The sequence below is a fragment of the Entelurus aequoreus genome, linkage group LG06, assembly GCF_033978785.1.
Source record: "Entelurus aequoreus isolate RoL-2023_Sb linkage group LG06, RoL_Eaeq_v1.1, whole genome shotgun sequence".
Classification (NCBI taxonomy): Eukaryota; Metazoa; Chordata; class Actinopteri; order Syngnathiformes; family Syngnathidae; genus Entelurus; species Entelurus aequoreus.
Window position 1 is genome coordinate 32,781,569 of NC_084736.1, and position 20,527 is coordinate 32,802,095.

The 20,527-nt window shown below is 40.2% G+C and overlaps 1 protein-coding gene across 2 annotated transcripts; it reads right to left on the bottom strand.

Moving 5' to 3' along the window:
* Positions 1-865: 865 nt before the first annotated feature.
* LOC133652142 (chromobox protein homolog 1-like) lies at positions 866-18,487 on the bottom strand. Of its 2 annotated transcripts, XM_062050563.1 has the most exons (6): positions 18,232-18,487; positions 15,645-15,906; positions 15,400-15,571; positions 6,822-6,916; positions 3,729-3,900; positions 866-1,190 (listed from the first exon to the last, which is right to left on the bottom strand). In XM_062050563.1, the coding sequence occupies exons 3-5, from the start codon at positions 15,508-15,510 to the stop codon at positions 3,750-3,752; spliced, it is 357 nt and encodes a 118-aa protein (XP_061906547.1). In that variant the 5' UTR covers positions 15,511-15,571; positions 15,645-15,906; positions 18,232-18,487; the 3' UTR covers positions 866-1,190; positions 3,729-3,749. The 2 variants fall into 2 exon arrangements, with proteins under 2 accessions (XP_061906547.1, XP_061906546.1); XM_062050562.1 differs by lacking the exon at positions 866-1,190 and having other exon boundaries at positions 2,305-3,900.
* Positions 18,488-20,527: the final 2,040 nt, after the last annotated feature.

Sequence of the window (20,527 nt, forward strand, 5' to 3'; positions counted from 1 at the left end):
GGAAAAGCGGGAATTTTTTTTTTAAATGCTAAAAAATATAATGTTCTGAATGAGTTGGTGTTGGACTTTTTCAAAATCGGTCGAGAAATGTTGAAGTAGTAACATTTTAAATTGAGAAATGGCATTACATTTAGGGCTATATAAATAAACATTGATTGATTACAGAATTGCTGGAATTTCAGAAAAAAATGGATTTTTTTCCGGTTCAAAACCAACTTCGTTTTTTGTCCTGATTAAGAGGAATGTTTTGACGGTGGAACGGTTGAAGTGGGTGGAAAAATGTGGGAGTCGTCGTCGACCGAAAAAAGGGTTTGAAAAACGGGGAATTCCTGGAATTTTTTAAAACTTAAAAAAAATAATAGTTTGAATGTCCAGGATTAGTGGAATATGTTGAAGGTGGAATGGTTTGAATAGGTTGAAATATGTGGCAATGGTTGAAGTTAGAAAAATGGCCAATTCATTTTGAATGGGGAAAATGTCCCTAAAACTGGGAATTCTAGGAAATCCGGGACATTTTTTAGAATTGTTGAAGGAGAGCACACAATTCCTGAACAGGCTGAATATTTTGAAGTTGAAACGGTTTGAATTACTTGAAAAATGTAGGAGTTGCGGAACTTTGAAAAATGTCCCATTCTTTACAATGGGAATTCCATTGAAAGTTCGGGAAAAGCTGGATTTTTTTTTTAAAATTCTACAAAAATTTAATGTTCTGAATGATGGTGTTGGAATTTTTCAAAATCAGTCGAGAAATGATATAGTAACATTTTTAATTGACAAATGGTATTACAGAATTCCTGGAATTTCGGGAAAAACAGGAATTTTTCCAGTTCAAAAAACAACTTTGTTTTTTGTCCTGGTTAAGAGAAATGTTTTGACGGTGGAACGGTTGAAAAATGTGGAAGGAGTCGTCGACAGAAAAAAGGGTTTGAAAAGCTGGTAATTCTTGGAATTTTCTTTAACTTGAAAAAATGATAGTTTGAATGTCCAGGATGAGTGGAATATGTTGAAGGTGGAATGGTGAAAAATGTGGAAAGGGTTGAAGTTCGGAAAATGGCCAATTCATTTTGAATTGTAAAAATGTCCTGGAAAACTGGGAATCTTTGGAATTGTCAATGGAAAGTCTGCGATTCCCGAATAGGCTGAACAGTTTGAAGTGGATGAAGAATGTGGACGGTAGAGCGCGCCAAAATCTGGAGAAGAAGAATAAGGAATGAATTTTGATGTAGAACACCATAGGAATTACTGAAGGAAAAAATGTTGGTGAAGATCAAATAAAGGTGGTACCAATAATTAATGTCAAAAAATGATGTTCTTCAAACACTAGTCACTAAGAGTTATGCAGATTAAATGTTATTCTGCCCTCTGAGTGTTGGAATGTAGTTTGGCAGATAAATAATATTTTAAATGAAAGAAACTTCCAACTTGAGGTTGTTTATTGATGGCTTCCACAATGAAGTTACTGTAAAACTAAGCAGATAAAAAGTACATTAACAGAAACAGGAAGTCCAAAAACATCTAAGAATCAAGTTAAGTCAACAGTACAGTTTGGTAGAAAGTGACAAAAGCAATGAAAACAGTGAAAAAGTGGTTGCTTATGCTGTTGGCTTGATGCTAACATACAATCTCATTGACAGGCTAATGGAAATTAGCATCGCTATCACTTCAAAGTATTTTAAACGTGTGAGCAATTATTTATAGCATTTTAGAAATGTAAAACTAAAAAAGCCACACATGAGCCAAGTACGGGAATGAAGACCTGACAAAGAAGTGGTTTTAGGGCTGTAGGTCACATGACCAAAAGGCTATTTCTCTCCAAAGTTGTAGTTGTAATCTGTTAAAAATAAAAATATAAATTCACATTCAATTCGTGATGATCCCGATTCAAAATCGATTTATCAGTCTAAAAAATATATTCTTATAAGAATATTTTTTTTTTAAAGGAAGTTTTTAGGCCATCTCCATGCGAGCGAAAGTAGCTTTTCTAACCTGCAACCTGTTTAAGAAAAAGTTTCAATATAATTATTACAAATACATTGCCAGAATCATGTTGAATCCAGAATTGATTCTGAAAACCAATTGTGACCCCAGGAATCTGATCGATTGAATTCACACACACTGTTACACCATCCCCACTTCCTGTTAATACCAGCTTTTGAAAATCAGACTTCATATTCCACATTTGGTGAGAATCATTGATCAAGAATGGCGTTGAATGAAATTGGGACTCAAATTGAACGGTGAGTCGTTCCACGTCTCTAATACTCATCCAGTAATATTTGTCAAACAAACCGCAACATAAGCAAGTTAGGAAAATTAAAAACTTTATTGCTCAAAACCTTTCCAAGTAGACACTGCAAGAACAAGAACATGCAACACAACAGGTAGCAATTCATGGAAGGAGACGAGACAAAAGCAATCTAGCGAGAAGTAATACTGATGTACCAAGTGAACTGAAAAGTGAAAGCTAAGCACTTTTACACATTTACTGTAACTCCCAGTGATGACTAACAAACTACAAGTCCAGCACTTAGTCCAAATGATGGCACTGGAAGAGTCTACTTTCACCTATGTACAAAGTGAAAGTGATTACTACAGATGAATGGGTGCACTACTTCCCCCCCCCACAAGATGTGGTTTGAGTCATTTTTTATATCAAATATCTGGGACGATCATATTTGCATGCAGTTTGTCACGTTAAGTACAGTGGAGACGGTTTACCTTGACGCTTCATAGGCAGTTGTAAACATAAACCAAATTAAAACGGCTCGTTGGGGACTTGAACATAAGATTTTTTGTGTTTTCATATTTTCTACACTCTTCATTTGTGTGTTTTGACAAAGATTTTGTATACAACCTCATCTTTATTCTGGTGCATTTATTCTTGGTGCCAGGCTTTTATTTTGATGCTTGCTTTGCACTGAACAGGGAGTCACAATGTAATGTGTAACTTGACCCACTGCATGTATTGAAATAGTTTAAACTTATTGTAAAAATTAAGTCACTTTGAGAGATGTTGCACTAATTAATGTTGGTTTTAGCATCTTTAATGTAGAAAACGTGGTCCTCACGTGTGAGACGGTCCGTCCATTCAAACACATTCACACGTATTTGAGAAGGTGAACAGCAGCTAACTACTAGCTTAGCTTTCAATCAGAAGCGAGAACGTCACAAATGAAGACGTTGCAAACTTAATTACGCTTGGAAAGACGTCAAAGCAAAATTTTTGTGGGCACCGACGTGACAAAGTGATGGAAATAGGAACAATATTTATCCTTTCGTGAACAGTGTTTGCAGAAATATGAAATATGATTGTGTTTACAGCACAGAGAATTACAGTAGCTTCAATGTATGATTTTTACCTAAAACAGACCTTTACCAAGGTCAACGTCATTAAAAAATGTTTAAGATGTGAAAGAAGACATTGAATATTATCTGACTGTAGTCATGAAGTGATGGTATGGTTATGACTACAGCGAAACATGTCACATGACTTTAGAGACTCAATTGTTTTGCAGAGCTGATCTAATTACTGGTGTTGGTTGAAAGCAGGGCAACAAAGGTGAAATCATTCTAACAAGACACTTTAAACAAAAACATGTTTGGTCATACTAAAAAAAAAAACAAGAAAAAAAATACAAGTATTTGATGATAAATCCTCAGAAGCGTAAAGAAAAGCTTTGAGCTCCAACAGAACAGTTGTTGCTTTGTAACTGCTGTTCAACACCAACCTGCCCGTCCATCTTGTCCTCTTAGTCCTTTTTCTCATCCTCCTTCTTGTCCTCCTCTTCTGTGGGGTACGAATGCCATGTGAGTCGCTCCTCGTAGAAAGAAATCACCACCTGGGGACAAACCATGTTGGCTTCTTTGGCAGGGACCAGGTCCGCCTCGTCAGAGTTCTTCCTGTGGACGACAACAAAAAGACACGTCTTATCTATCAGGCGGTCACTCTTCTTCTTGCATCAATGGCAATAAATTATGGGATCTCCATTTGGAGAACAAAGGACGCTGGGGTGAGAGGGGGGGTTTAGAACAAGGGTAAGAAAATTGAGGGTTAAAAGGGGGTAGGAAAATAAGAGGGGTTAGAGGACGGAAAATAAAAGGGGTTTAAGGGAGGAAAATGGAGGGGTTAAAAAGGGGTAGGAAAATTGAGGTGTTAAAAGGGGTAGGAAAGTTGAGGGTAAGAAGAGTAAACTATCAATACGAAGTGCCGCCACATGAAGCCCGAAAAGAAAATGTAGAAAATGAAGACTAATTTTCTGCGATTGGGTGCATTTCTACACTATATTTAAATGTATTCTCACCTACCAATACTTGTCCCATGTAGTGTGTCACAGAATTCACCAACATCATCATTGAAAATGTCTAATTCTATAACATGCATGCAAAAAAGTCAGAATAAGTTTCTCATTTGGCAACTATCCTGTAGCCACACCCCCTTGGGTAATATACTTCCTGTGTTGTGAACTCTGTTTATGTCTAAAATATACCTTCTGGCTGGCTACTAATAAATACTCTACAAGTACAAGTGGTTGGAAAATCGAGGGGTAAAAGCGTAGGAAAATCGAGGGTAAAAAGTAGGAAAATAGAGGGTACAAAAGAGAAAACTTATCAATAAGAAGTGCCGCCACATGAACTCCGAAAGAAAATGAGGACTAATTTCCTGCAATGGGGTGCATTTCTATACTACGTTTTACCTTTAAATGTACCGTATTTTTCGGACTATAAGTCTCAGTTTTTTTCATAGTTTGGCCGGGGGTGTGACTTATACTCAGGAGCGACTTGTGTGTAAAATTATTAACACATTACCGTAAAATATCATATATTATTTAGCTCATTCACGTAAGAGACTAGACATATAAGATTTCATGGGATTTAGGGATTAGGAGTGACAGATTGTTTGGTAAACGTATAGCATGTTCTATATGTTAGTTATTTGAATGACTCTTACCATAATATGTTACATTAACATACCAGGCACGTTCTCAGTTGGTTATTTATGTGTCATATAACATACACATATTCAGCCTGTTGTTCACTATTCTTTATTTATTTTAAATTGCCTTTCAAATGTCTATTCTTGGTGTTGGGTTTTATCTAATAAATTTCCCCAAAAAATGCGACTTATACTCCAGTGCAACTCATGTTTTTTTCCTTCTTTATTATGCATTTTCGGCCGGTGCGACTTATACTCCGAAAAATACGGTATTCTCATTTCCTAATACTTCTGACACACGTCCCATGTAGTGTGTCACATAATTTACTAACATCATCATTGAAAATGTCTAATTCTATAACATGCATGCTAAGAAGTCAGAACAAGTTTCCCCTCTGGCAACAGTATCCTGTAGCCACGCCCTCTTGGGTTATATACTTCCTGTGTTGCGACCTCTGTCAAAAATATACCTTCTGTCTGGCTGCTAATAAATAGTCTACAAGTGCAAGTGGTTGGGAACTAAGTGTTGGGATTGCAATCATCCAAATATGAGCAGCGTCGTCTCAGACAACAAGTAAGCTAGCTGGGTGGTTAGCTAACTCGCGAGCTAGTTTGGATGCTCCAGACCAGGGGTGCCCACACTTTTTCTGCAGGTGAGCTATTTTTCAATTGATCAAGTCGTGGGGATCTACCTCATTCATATATAAAATGTACATTTACTTATTTATGAAAGATATGATTTTGTTAACAAGTTAAAGGTGTTTAATGATAATGCAAGCATGTTTAACACAGTTAATAAATTAAAGGTGTTTAATAATACAAGAATGTTTAATACATATAGTTAATATTGTTAAAAAGTTAAAGGTTTTTAAAGATAATGCAAGCATGTTTAACACAGTTATAATTGTTAACAAGTTAAAGGTGTTTAATGATAATACAAGCATGTTTAACACATATAGTTAATATTGTTAATAAGTTAAAGGTGTTTAAAGATAATGCAAGCATGTTTAACACATAGTTAATATTGTTAACAAGTTAAAGGTGTTTAATGATAATAGAAGCATGTTTAACACATTCCTTTCTTTCATGAAAACAAGAATATAAGTTGGTGTATTACCTGATTCTGATGACTTGCATTGATACGAATCAGACAGTAGTGCTGATAATGTCCGCATTTTCAAATGGAGGAGAAAAAAAGTCCTCCTTTCTGTCCAATACCACATGAAAGTGGTTGGTTTTTGGCATCTTATTTGTCCAGCTTCTGTACTCCTTTGTATACACTTTACAATAAATACATTGGCGGCAAACTCAATAGCTTGCTAGCTTGTGCACACCAGCTTTCTGAGGCTCTTATTTTGTTAGCGCATGCAGGATGAAGCAAAGCTTTTATTGTGCAACTGTGCAGTCGGTCTTTGGAGTTTTGACGACAGGTACGGTGCCAGAGTCTGTTGAAATAAAAAGTGTTTTTTTTCCCTTAATCTCATCTTCATCTTTTCAGCATCATCTCAGAAGACCCTCGGGTGCCATGAATGTCAATCAAGTGACGAAAGTGACGTCGTAGTGAAGATTTATGATCGTTCATTTTTAGGACTATTTTTTTTAATGCCTGGCTGGCGATCGACTGACACACCCTCCGCGATCGACCGGTAGCTCGCGATCGACGTAATGGGCACCCCTGCTCCAGACCGTCTCCCCGTCCTAGAACTCAGTGGTGTTTAGGCAAGAGGAACAGCCAGTACCTGCCACTTTAACACATTTTCTTTACGTCCTATTTTGACACAAAAATTAATGTTTAAAAACGCAGATGCCCATGTTTTGACGGACATTTCACATGGCTGAAAGGAGGATTATGTAAAAAGAAAAAGAAAAAGAAAAAAAAGGGTCTCACCATTTCATGAGGAACATGAGCTCTCCGCTGGAGTCTGTGGCACCAATGATTCTTTCAGGCTGCAGGCCTCGTTTAAAACCTCGCACCTTCTCTCCCTGGAGACACGGGCAGCAAAGAAGAGAGAAAAGTATTTCACATCCATGCCTACCATACACAAGATAATTAAACAGGAGTTTTTTCCACTCTGAAATACATTTAGTCATCACTAAATGTCCCATACCAAAGACTATAAAAATGGGACCCATTACCTCCCTGCTTGGCACTCAGCATCAAGGGTTGGAGTTGGGGGTTAAATCACCAAAATGATTCCCAGGCGCGGCGCCGCTGCTGCCCACTGCTCCCCAAGGGGATGGGTCAAATGCAGAGGACAAATTTCACCACATCTAGTGTGTGTGTGACAATCATTGGTACTTTAATCTTTAATCTTAATAATTCATGTCCTCCAGCATGTCAACTCAAAATAACAGCTCACATTTATTTTCACAAATTCTGATTTTCTACTTTTTAGGGGAAAAAAATAATAAATAATTCTAAACAAGTATTTTATGTTGATTTTTTTTTACTATTATTTTACCGTTTAACCGTTACCCATTTTTATCCTTTCTTTTAAATCTGATTTAAAGTTGAGTTAGTGGTAAAATAAATATTTGTTTGAAAATTAATGAAAAATAATCAAAAATAGTTGTGATTTTTATTGGTGCCATAACCATCCAGCACAACAGTACACGTAATCTATATCAACAAAAAATGTCTTCCATAAAAAAAATTTTTTCTTTCTTCTTGGTGGGAAGAAAGCAGAAGTATAGAAGCAAGGTTGGTTAATGAACAAATACACTCGCTCTCTGGTGACGTAGGAAGTGACCACATGACACGCTAACAGCCAATCAGGTGACAGTATCAACTATCAGGTTTGCTTGATTCTTTGCATGGAGGGAGAAGAGAGTCAAAATGAAGAGATTGTGGATAAAAGAAAGTTTTTGGATTTCCACAAAGGGAGCGTAGTCAGACCATTGTGGTTTGTAAATGATGCAAGACAAGACTACTAATACCACACCACCTTAGCTCACCCTTTAGAGGACAGCTGTAACTTCCTGACACTAAACCTGCAGAAAATAGTTCTTAGGTTTCTCTATGTTTATATTTTCATTTTTCTTACGTATTTGACATATTAAGAGGTTATATTCAAGTGTTCAATGTGATTTGACTATTTGGTTGTTCCATGTTTGTGTTGACATTTTCTTCCTTTTCTGTCTTGATAGCTGAGCCCAGTACCAAGCTTTATTTAGTAAGACGCACATGATTTATGTATATATGTACACGATTTATGCACATGATTACATTTAGATGCACAGATGCACATGATTCCGTATAGATGCACATGAAGTGTATAGTTGTACATGATTACCGTATTTTCCGCACCATAAGCCGCACCTAAAAACCACAATTTTTGTCAAAAGCAGACAGTGCGGCTAATAACCCGGTGCGCCTTATATATGGATTAATATTCATATTTATTTTCATAAGGTTTAGGTCTCGCAACTACGGTAAACAGTCGCCATCTTTTTTCCCCGTAAAAGAGGAAGCGCTTCTTCTTCTACGGTAAGCAACCGCCCCATAGAAGAGGAAGCGCTTCTTCTTCTACTGTAAGCAACCGCCAAGGTGAGCACCCGCCCCCGGAGAAGAAGAAGCTCGCGGATATTTAATTTCATTTGTTTTTCTGTAAAGACAACAAAATGTCTCCTACTAAGAGACACGCGTACAAGGTTCCACTGGCTTTTGATATTCATGTGAACCGCACTGTGGATACAACGGGAGCACGTACGGTGAATATTCGCACCACAGGGAATGAGAAGTCGTCCTACTGTGGTTCTAGCTTGCCATGCTAACGGCCAGAAACTTCCACCCACGGTGATATTCAAAAGGAAGACCTTGCCAAAAGAGAACTTTCCAGCCGGCGTCATCATAAAAGCTAACTCGAAGGGATGGATGGATGAAGAAAAGATGAGCGAGTGGTTGATAGACGTTTACGCGAAGACACCGGGTGACTTTTTTCACGCAGCGCCGTTCCTGTTGATCTACGACTGCATGCGCGTCCACATCACAGATGGTGTCAAAAAACAAGTGAAGCACACCGAAGAAGAATAATTCGAGGGATTTGTAGATGAGTAATAACTTCAGAAAGTGAGCTTTAAATGTTTATTTTGTGTGTTGTGTGACACTAACGTATGAGCAACGTTGAGTTATTGATGTTGCTATTGCTCTGCACTATTTTGAGTGTTACTATTTTTGTGATTGCACATTTGCACATTACATTTTGGGAGTGAACAGAGTTGTTAGAACGCTGGTTTGTAATATATTATTAAAGTTTGACTGACCTATCTGACTGTTTTGTTGACATTCCCTTTAGCGTAGCGTAGGTGCGGCTAATAGCACGGGGCGGCTAACAGGTAAACAAAGTTTTGAAATATGCCGTTCATTAAACGTGCGGCTAATAACACGGGGCGCCTTATGGTGCGGAAAATACGGTATGTATATATGTACATGATTAATGTATAGATGTACATGATTATGTGAGAGAAAACAACCGGAAGGCCCTCCGAGAGGCGGGATGAAAGAAGGGCAAAGGACAGATCACACGGTAACGACCGCAAGCATATCGGCATAAGAGAAGATCCCAAGGAAGTGTGGGTGCTGCTGGGAGAAAACAACTTTAAGGGGACTTCATATCCACATGGGAATGAAGAAGTGTAGTGGCGGGAGCCTGATGCAACCTTGCACTGCCCTGGTCAGGGCAGGTCAGACAAATGGGATCCAAGGTCGGGTAGACAACCACAGTGCCAATGGGCCCAATGTTGCAGAGGTAGAGCAGGAGGAAAGGAGAGAGGAAGAAGAAAGGGATGTTGATGAGCCCCAAGAAGTGAAACCAGTGGCACCCCTAAGCAACCCAAGAACAGAGTCAAGCCAAAGGGCCAGGAACCTGAAGAACCCACTCCAAAGGAACAAGATCAAGTGGCCAAAGGCCAACGAGACCAAGGAGTGGAGAAGGTTGGATGAACAGCTCAGCGGGCTGCTGCAAAATGCTCTGTGCGGGTTAGTGGTAGCTAGGGTTGGGTATCGAGTGAGACCGGGACTAACTTTCCGATTCTCCCGGAATCGTTCAAGTTTAAATTTCGATTCCTATTTTCGATACCCAGTCCGCCGACCGGAAAAAAATATGTCCGCCGAACCGGAAGAAGAAGCCGCTGAACACCAACGAAGAAGCGCCCACCGCCGGAAGTGTTAGCATAGCCGAGCGAGTCAGTCAAGCTCAAGCATGGATAGCGGGCGTCGGCGGTCGAAAGTGTGGCTTTACTTTACAAAAAAAAATGAAATAACCGCGAAATAACAGAGCTCCATGTCCATCAAGAAACGAGTGGAGAGAGAGAGCTGCAGATGTACCAGGACGTTCCACCGATACTTATGTCTGACGACCCTGCTGCATGGTGGTGGTCCGGTGGAACCAACAAAAGACTTATCCTTTGCTGTCAGATCTTGCTTTCTCCTATTTATGCGTTCAAGCTTCTTCCACACCCAGCGAACGTGTATAGGGGCGGTATAGCTCGGTTGGTAGAGCGGCCGTGCCAGCAACTTGAGGGTTGCAGGTTCGATCCCCGCTTCCGCCATCCTAGTCACTGCCGTCGTGTCCTTGGGCAAGACACTTCACCCACCTGCTCCCAGTGCCACCCACACTGGTTTAAATGTAACTTAGATATTGGGTTTCGCAATGTAAAGCGCTTTGAGTCACTTGAGAAAAAGCGCTATATAAATGTAATTCACTTCACTTCACTTCACTATTTTCCACAGCAGGAGACACTATCTGTCCAGAACGCTCACGCATCCTGCCTGAGAAGGCGGATATGGTCATTTTCCTAAACAAGAACTGTCTCTGATTTTATACTGTACCTGCTGCTAATCTGGACTGGATTTTGCAAGTTGTTTCTTATTGTTTATTTGCTTTTCTGCACCAGGTTAGCCCATCAGTGGGAGCACGGTAACATTTTTAAGTACCTGCAGCATCATACACTTGTGTGTGTAAATGTGTTTTCATGAGGTTTTCAAAAATAAAGCTCTCTTGAGGAAAGTGTACCCCTGGGAAAATGTATTCATAATTTATAATATTTATGTTCAAGTTCATAGATTTGATATTTATATTCTAGTTGAAAACAGCCTTGTGAGGAATGTATAGTAAAGTTCATAAAAAGTTAATAGAATTAAAATTAATGGAGAATGTCAGACTATTTCATTCAGAAAGACTGTAGGTTAGCTAGCTCATTTAAAATATCCTAAACTTTTTTTTGACCCTGCCTCTTAAAAGAATCGGAATCGAGAATAGTCAGGAATCGGAATCGAAACAAAGAATCGGAATCGTTCGAATTCAAACGATATCCAACCCAAGTGGTAGCCAAGTTAAACCTGATCGGGGAAATCCTCTATGAAGAATGCAGCAACAGGTATGGCGAGGTGACCATCAGAGAGGCCACAATAAGACCAAAGAGCAGGAGGGAGAAAGAGATTGATGACCTGGTGGCAAACAGAAGGCAGCTCCGCAAGCGTTGGCGGAAGGCACAGGAGTCTGAGAAGGAGGACCTGAAAGCTCTCTGGGATGAGATCAGAAGACGCCTCGCTAACCTCCGGAGGGCAGAACGTATCAGAAGACGGAGATAAAGGAAGGAGAAGGAAAGGTCAAGTTTCTTCAGGAATCCATTCCGGCATGCACGTGGGCTCCTTGAGGAGAAGACAAGTGGAACCCTGGATATCTCCAGAGAAGAACTGGAGGAGCACATCCGCACTCAGTACAGTGACCCAGCAAGGAACAACCCCCTAGGCTCCCCAGGGTATGTGCCCAGACCCTCAGAACCATCAGCCCTTTTTGATACATCACCACCCAAGCTCAGCAAGGTGATCCAGCAGGCAAGATCTGCTTCAACACCAGGCCCGAATGGAATACCGTAGAACCTGTACAAGAACTGCCCAGGAGTGTTGAAGCGGTTATGGACCCTGATGAGAATTGCCTGGACTAAGCAGACCATACCATCCGAATGGTAGAGGGCAGTGGCAGTTTCTATTCCCAAACAACAGAACGCCAAGACCATCGAGCAATTCAGGAGCATAGCCCTACTGAATGTGGAGGGAAAAAGTCTTCTTTTCTGTGATGGCGAGAAGAATGACTACCTACCTCACGGAGAACAACTACATTGACACCAGCTGCCAGAAAGCTGGGATTCCAGGTTTTCCTGGTTGCGTAGAGCCTGCTTCTATGATTTGGGAACAGATCCAGACCACTAAGAGAGAGAAGAAAGATCTGCACATCATATGGTTAAGATCTAGTCAATGCCTATGGGTCAGTGCCACACCTGCTCAAAGACTATGCCATGGAATTCTTCTACATCCCAGACAACATCAGGACCATGATCAAGATCTACTTCCAGGACATGCACATGTGCTTTGCATGGAAGAAGGTGACCACTGGAGGTAAGGATCGCAATGGGATGCTCCATTCCCCCATCCTCTTCGTGGCAGCTTTCGAGGTCATCCTCATCAGGGCAAGGCAGGTGGTGTACGGCTGCCTGCAGGCCAGAGGCTACCGCCCCTAAGGAGCTATATGGACGGCATCACCTGCCTGCTACGAACCGCCCCATGAACTCACTCCAGCCACCCCTGAAATCTATCACCCTGGGCTACAGGCAGGAGAAGAAGGCAAGGCTGGTGATGGAGCTAAGGGACTCCTCCGACACGGCAGTGGCGGATGCAAATGCCAGAGTCGAGACTGGAAGGAAGTGGAGGGTCAAGGAGGAGGTCCAGAAGGTGATGGGGAGACTGCGACACCAAGAAGTCGTGGGCATGGTCCAGACAGGCCGGGCAGGCCTTGGATGGAGAGATCAACCAATCCTATAGTACAAGGCAGGCAGGAAGGAGAGGAAGGACCTTGTTGTTGCTGAGGTCACCAGGATTGAGCAGGAGGAGCTCAGAGTGAGGTCTGTGGCACAGGGGCAGCAGGGGAGGTGGACAACTTGGGAGGGTGTCTCGAGCCGAGCAATCAGCTGGGCAGATTGCCTGGAAACTGCCACAGGCTCGGCTCAGGTTCTTCTTCAGGGCAACATAAGACACCCTCCCGAGCCCTAAAAACCTCCACCAATGGCTTGGCGGGACTACGTGGAGCCACCCTAAGCAGATCCACCAAGGAGCTTTCAGAAGTAGCAGAGTTAGTCACTGGCTCTGGCTGAAACGACGCTACAAGGCTTGGGGAGCAACATCCGAGCAGGTTTGCTGCAGGGGGTGTCAGGGAGACGTCCCTGTTCACTGCCCTGCCACCAGAAGATGTTCTGGGCTAAGGGGTGAAACATCAATAAGAGGTGGTCCCCAGCTGAAGACCCTGCAGCAAAACCTTTTCTGGTATGCGGTCAGGTTTAGGCCTGCCTCAGGGAAGAGGACGTCCCTGCCATGCAGTCCACCACAGGCACCAGTGGAGGTGTGACAGACCTAAGGCTATCTATCTATATATATATATTAGGGCTGCAACAACTAATCGATTAAAATTGATTATAAAAATAGTTGGCGATTGATTTAGTCATCGATTCGTTGGATCTATGCTATGCCCATGCGAAGAGGCTACTAATTTTTTTAAATAAACTTTTATTTATAAACTGCAACATTTACAAACAGCTGAGAAACAATAATCAAAATAAGTATGGTGCCAGTATGCTGTTTTTTTTCAATAAAATACTGGAAAGGATAGAAATGTAGTTTGTCTCTTTTATCAGATTATTAATCGACAGATTAATCGATTATCAAATTAGTTGTTACAAACCCCGTTTCCATACGAGTTGGGAAATTGTGTTATATGTAAATATAAACGGAATACAATGATTTGCAAATCCTTTTCAACCCATATTCAATTGAATGCACTACAAAGACAAGATATTTGATGTTCAAACTCATAAACTCTATTTTTTTTTTCAAATATTAACTTATAATTTCATGGCTGCAACACATGCCAAAGTAGTTGGGAAAGGGCATGTTCACCACTGTGTTACATCACCTTTTTTTTTAACAACACTCAATTAACGATTGGGAACTGAGGAAACTAATTGTTGAAGCTTTGAAAGTGGAATTCTTTCCCATTCTTGTTTTATGTAAAGATTCAGTCATTCAACAGTCCGCTGTCGTATTTTACGCTTCATAATGTGCCACACATTTTCGATGGGAGACAGGTCTGGACTGCAGGCGGGCCAGGAAAGTACCCACACTCTTTTTTTTACGAAGCCACGCTGTAACACGTGCTGAATGTGGCTTGGCATTGTCTTGCTGAAATAAGCAGGGGGTCCATGAAAAAGACGGCGCTTAGATGGCAGCATATGTTGTTCCAAAACCTGTATGTACCTTTTAGCATTAATGGTGCCTTCACAGATGTGTAAGTTACCCATGCCTTGGGCACTAATGCACCCCCATACCATCACAGATGCTGGCTTTTGAACTTTGCGTCGATAACAGTCTGGATGGTTCGCTTCCCCTTTGGTCCGGATGACACAATGTCGAATATTTCCAAAAAAAATTTGAAATGTGGACTCGTCAGACCACAGAACACTTTTCCACTTTGCATCAGTCCATCTTAGATGATCTCGGGCCCAGAGAAGCCGGCGGCGTTTCTGGATGTTGTTGATAAATGGCTTTCGCTTTGCATAGTAGAGCTTTAACTTGCACTTACAGATGTAGCGACCAACTGTAATTAGTGACAGTGGTTTTCTGAAGTGTTCCTAAGCCCATGTGGTGATATCCTTTAGAGATTGATGTCGTTTTTTGATACAGTGCCGTCTGAGGGATCGAAGGTCACGGTCATTCAATGTTGGTTTCCGGCCATGCCGCTTACGTAGAGTGATTTCTCCAGATTCTCTGAACCTTTTGATGATATTATGGACCGTAGATGTTGAAATCCCTAAATTTCTTGCAATTGCACTTTGAGAAACGTTGTTCTTAAACTGTTTGACTATTTGCTCACGCAGTTGTGGACAAAGGGGTGTACCTCGTCCCATCGTTTCTTGTGAAGGACTGACCATTTTTTGGGAAGCTGTTTTTATACCCAATCATGGCACCCACCTGTTCCCCATTAGCCTGCACACCTGTGGGATGTTCCAAGTAAGTGTTTGATGAGCATTCCTCAACTTTATCAGTATTTATTGCCACCTTTCCCTACTTCTTTGTCACGTGTTGCTGGCATCAAATTCTAAAGTTAATGATTTGCAAAAAAAAAAGTTTATCAGTTTGAACATCAAATGTTTTCTTTGTAGCATATTCAACTGAATATGGGTTGAAAATGATTTGCAAATCATTGTATTCCGTTTATATTTACATTAACACAATTTCCCAACTCATATGGAAATGGGGTTTGTAGTTGCAGCCCTAATTATACACACACACACACACACACACACGCACGCACGCACACACACACACACACACGTACATACATGAAGTGTGTATAGATGTACATGATTTAAGTATATATGTACATGATTTAGGTATTTGGGTACATGAGCGTTACCTCCTCCTTCTTCCTCTTGGTTCCTTTCTCTTCTGGTGTTCCTGCAGTGTCAGTAGAAGCTTTCCTTTTGCCTTCCTTCTTCTTCTCCTCTTTCTCTCTGTACTTCTGCATGAACGCTGCAATCAGGTCTGGACAGTCCAGGTTCTCCTCAGGCTCCCAGGTGTTGTCCTCGCTGCAGAGCAAGCAGGAATTAGCTACAAGTGATGCCAGCTCAGTTGTAGGATGTGTGAAAAAGAAGCCCTCACTTTGAGAAACCCTTCCATTTCAGCAGAAACTCTGCCTTGCCCTTCACCACTCGACGTTCCAACACCTTCTCTACCACATACTCTTCCTCCTCCTCCTCCTCGGGTGTTGCTGATGCTTCTGTAGCTGCTACGGGCGTTTCAGGCACTACAGGCTGCTCCTGCTGCTGTGGCGGCTGCTGCTGCTGCTGCTGCTGCTGCTCCTCCACCTCCTCATTGCTCGTCTTCACTGCGACAGTCGCCAGCTTGACCAGCAAAGTGAAAGCTAACAATGGAGACAAAGTTCTAGTTAACATTTTATTGAAAGCGTGTGTAACCTGGTTTCGACTATGGATTGACCAGTTATCAGCTCTGATATTTGGCATTTTGATGTATGTCAATATTGGACAATATTTATATTTTTACAACTACAACATAAATATATCAATATATACACACACAATACAAGTATTTAATGTTAAAAACATTGTTATTAGTGCAGTAAGTTAGTGGAAATAACCACTGCTCCTTTCTGCTAGTTACGCTGCACAGATGGCCACCCCATTTATTTAAGTTATTTAGCCTGTTAGCTAGGTGCTTTTATTCACGTGTGTTTTAGCCTGTTAGCTTGGTGCGAATATTCAAGCGTATTTTAGCCTGTTAGCTTGGTGCAAATATTCAAGTGTATTTTAGCCTGTTAGCTTGGCGCGTTTATTCAAGTGTATTTTAGCCTGTTAGCTTGGCGCATTTATTCAAGTGTATTTTAGCCTGTTAGCTTGGCGCGTTTATTCAAGTGTATTTTAGCATGTTAGCTTAGTGCGTTTATTGAAGTATATTTTAGCACGTTAGCTTGGTGCATTTATTCAAGTATGTTTAGCCTGTTAGCTTGGTGTGACTATACCATGTATTTTAGCATGTTAGCGTGGTACGTTTATTCAAGTGTATTTTACCCTAATAACTTGGTGCATTTATTCAAGTGTGTTTAGCCTGTTACCTTGGTATGTTTATTTAAGCGTATTTTAGCCCGTTAGCTTGGTACGTTTATTTAAGTGTATTTTAGCCTGCTAACTTGGTGCATTTATTCAAGTGTGTTTAGCCTGTTACCTTGGTATGTTTATTTAAGCGTATTTTAGCCCGTTAGCTTGGTACGTTTATTTAAGTGTATTATAGCCTGCTAACTTGGTGCATTTATTCAAGCGTATTCTACTCTGTAAGCTCAGTGCGTTTATTAAAGTGTGTTTAGCCTTTTAGCTTGGCATGTTTATTTAAGTGTATGATAGCATGTTAGCTTGGTACTTTTATTCGGATGTATTTTAGTCTGTTAGCTTGGTGCAAATATTCAAGTGTATTTCAGCCTGTTAGCTTGGTGCGAATATTAAAGTGTATTTTAGCATGTTAGCTTGGTGCGTTTATTAAAGTGTAATGTAGCAGGTTAGCTTAGTGCATTTATTCAAGTATATTTTAGCATGTTAGCTTGGTGTTAATATTCTGTGTATTTTAGCATGTTAGCTTGGTGCATTTATTCAAGTGTGTTTAGCCTGTTAACTTGGTATGTTCATTTAAGTGTATTGTAGCCTGTTAGCTTGTTGCGTTTATTCAAGTGTATTTTAGCCTGTTAGCTTGGTGCGAATATTCAACTGTATTTTAGCATGTTAGCTTAGTGGGTTTATTCATGTATATTTTAGCATGTTAGCTTGGTGCGAATATTCTGTGTATTTTAGCATGTTAGCGTGGTAAGTTTATTCAAGTGTATATTTTAGCATGTTAGCGTGGTAAGTTTATTCAAGTGTATTTTAGCCTGATAACTTGGTGCATTTATTCAAGTGTGTTTAGCCTGTTAACTTGGTATGTTCATTTAAGTGTATTTTAGCCTGTTAGCTTGGTGCGAATATTCAAGTGTATTTTAGCATGTTAGCTTGGTGCGTTTATTCAAGTGTAATTTAGCATGTTAGCTTGGTGCGTTTATTCAAGTGTGTTTTAGCCTGTTAGCTTGGTGCGTTTTTTCAAGTGTATTTTAGCATGTTAGGTTGGTGCTTTTATTCATGTGTATTTTAGCCTGTTAGCTATATCATAGTGGAACACGCTTCTACCATCAAAGCATTCGATTCCAGCCAGAAGGCAAATTGGCGTGACACATGCATAAACATGATAAACAAAATAATACGATAAATATACGCGATGTGGCTAACTACGACGGAAACGCGGATGAAAAATTAGCCTGTTAGCTTAGTGGTGGTTTTTCGGCTCCTCCCACTTACTTAATTACGTTAAAAAACCAGTAATGTTTAAAAAAAAAAAAAGGAAAAAATTACACTAAACGTATGAACATGAGCATTTTTTTTTTTAAATTGTAGTTGACATCACACCTTATCACTAACTATCAGCACACGTTATGCATCGAAAGGACAAACGGTAGAAAGTAGCATGTTTTACAAACAAAGGCCCACCACTAAACCTACAGGTTTAAAAAAAACCCAACATCAAGCAGCAATGAAAAATATCATGCTTTTAAAAAAAATAATAATAATATTAATATAAAATAATATAATAAGAGGCCTCTGGAGCCAACATGGCGCCCTTCTCTTCACCAGCAGCCCGCCGACAAGCTTACCTTATCGGAGAAAACTTGGGAGATGTTGAATGAGCTTGTAGGCCCCAAGCAGAGCTGAACTGTACTTTCGGCTCTGTTTGAAGCTAATAACAGAGCGAACTACAGTAGTTGTGAGCAAAAAAACTGCAAAAGACTCAACAATGCTTGGCTCCTTTGTCCGGCTAACGGAGGCTAATAACACAATACCTCCAGCACAGCTAGCACACTAAGCTAACCTCGTCTACCCGCCAACACCAATAACGGAAGTCACGTCAACAGCAAAGCATCATGGGTATTTGTATTTTTTTTCACATGCCTCCTAAGTATTTGTTTTATCAGCCCCGGTTTTAAATATCACCTTTATTTGATATTAAAAAAAATAGTAATGAGCGCACAATTAATAATTTCCATTAAAATATGTGGCTGTATCAGTGTATCTCAATGCTCTTCTGGTTGCGTTTTCCGGTTTCGGTCGTCTCAGACTCAAGCACATGAGGGCGAGAAAGCCGAGTAAGAATGCAAAGCGAAAATTCGCTTTTTAACCCGGGGAAATCGTTTTAATGGGGATTTTTTAAACAGTTATCACAGAGTCCATTAGATAGTAAATCATATAAGAAAAAAGGTTGTTGGAACTATAGATATAGATAGCTATGCCAGCACGCTGTAGAAGCCATGCTTGTGACATACCTACTTGGCGGCCATCTTGGTGGGGGCAACTTTCCCATCCAAGGCAATGCATGTACATCGATAATTAAACATTTTCATGCTGTTTACTTTATTGTCAACGTCAAACGTTCTGTTAATACACAACAATTGATAATAAAAAAAAAAACATACCTATGAAATTTTTTTTACGGGTGTTTTTCTTTTAACCGTCTTCCGTATGCAGTTTGGCATGCCTTGACACTTTGACCTATATATTGACATTAGTAGAGAAAGTACATGCACAAATGTTGGCGTACCTACTTGGCGGCCATCTTGGTGGGGGCAACTTTCCCATCCAAGGCAATGCATGTACATTTGAAAATATTTTTTTTTCATGCGGTTTACTTTTTTGTCAACGTCAAACGTTCTGTTAATACACAAGATTTGATAATAATAAAAAAACATACCAATGAAAAAATGATTACGGGTGTTTTTGTTTTAACCGTCTTCTGTATGCAGTTGATGAGACTTCTCTGACCACGGCATGCCTTGACACTTTGACCTATATATTAAAATTAATACAGAAAGTACATGCAAAAATGTTGGTAAATAGCAGTCATGTTGAACTTTGAAAAGGGTTAGGGGGTTATGGGTTTGAAATATATTTGTTTATTTAGCCTTAGGTAGTTTTTGAATACAAAATATCGCTGCGACAATTCACAAGAAAATGTTTATTATAAGAAGTTTTTTCAGATATGAAAAAAATAAACAGTGTTAATGTTTGTTTTCAACGACCTTATAAGTCATTTTGTAGCTATATAATTATAAAATGATATTGCTAAATAGACAACATGTCTAATATTGAAATATTGACTGTTTAAATATGTTGACACACACAAAGATTATTCTGTCTCCATCGTCCGTCTTTGGAAGCGATCGCCTCCTTTCCTGCAGACATTTGTGCATAGCTGTGACAGGATAAACATAGTGGTGGTTTTTGTATGTATATTCACCAGGATATTAAATACATAACTTGCACCGATCTTAACCACAATAACCTTGAATCTGTATGGGCAGAAATCAAATTCACAAACACTAAGCCGGTACTGATAGGGACTGTTTACAGACCCCCTAATCAGAGTGATTTCTATGGTGCTCTCGAGGAGTGCTTGGCTGGTGTAGACAACGTGGAGAAAATTATAACTGGAGATCTGAACACAGATATTCAACGCAGAGATGCGCCTGTCTTCAGATCCTACAGCAAGTTTTGTAATCTACACGGTCTTTCCCAGCTAATAACACTACCTACAAGGGTGTGTGATTCCAGCCAATCAACCATAGATCTCATTCTCACTTCAGTCCGGCCTAAAATAAAAAATAGTGGGGTCATGATCTGTGGTCTTAGCGACCACTATCTAACCTTCTGCACCCGCAAAATAGCTAAACCCAAAGCCAATGGCCACATAACAGCCCAATCCAGATCCCTTAAAAATACTCTAGTGATAATTTCAATTTAAAATTAGATGAGTGGGACTGGTCCCCTGTGCTCGCGAGCAACCTGGTCGATGTTGCTTGGGATCGCTTCAAAACAGCGTTCCTAAAGATACTAAATGACATGGCTCCCGTGAAAACAGTCAGGATCAAAACCCGCTCTGAACCATGGATGAATCCG

Bases quoted from the DNA above. Each gene is read 5' to 3' on its own strand.
- LOC133652142 (XM_062050563.1), bottom strand. From the start codon at position 15,510: ATGCAGAAGTACAGAGAGAAAGAGGAGAAGAAGAAGGAAGGCAAAAGG. The intron at 6,917-15,399 runs GTAACGCTCATG...CCGTGTCTCCAG, and splicing joins CCAAGAGGAAGAAGGAGGAG to GGAGAGAAGGTGCGAGGTTT. The intron at 3,901-6,821 runs GTGAGACCCTTT...TGTCGTCCACAG, and splicing joins CTCATGTTCCTCATGAAATG to GAAGAACTCTGACGAGGCGG.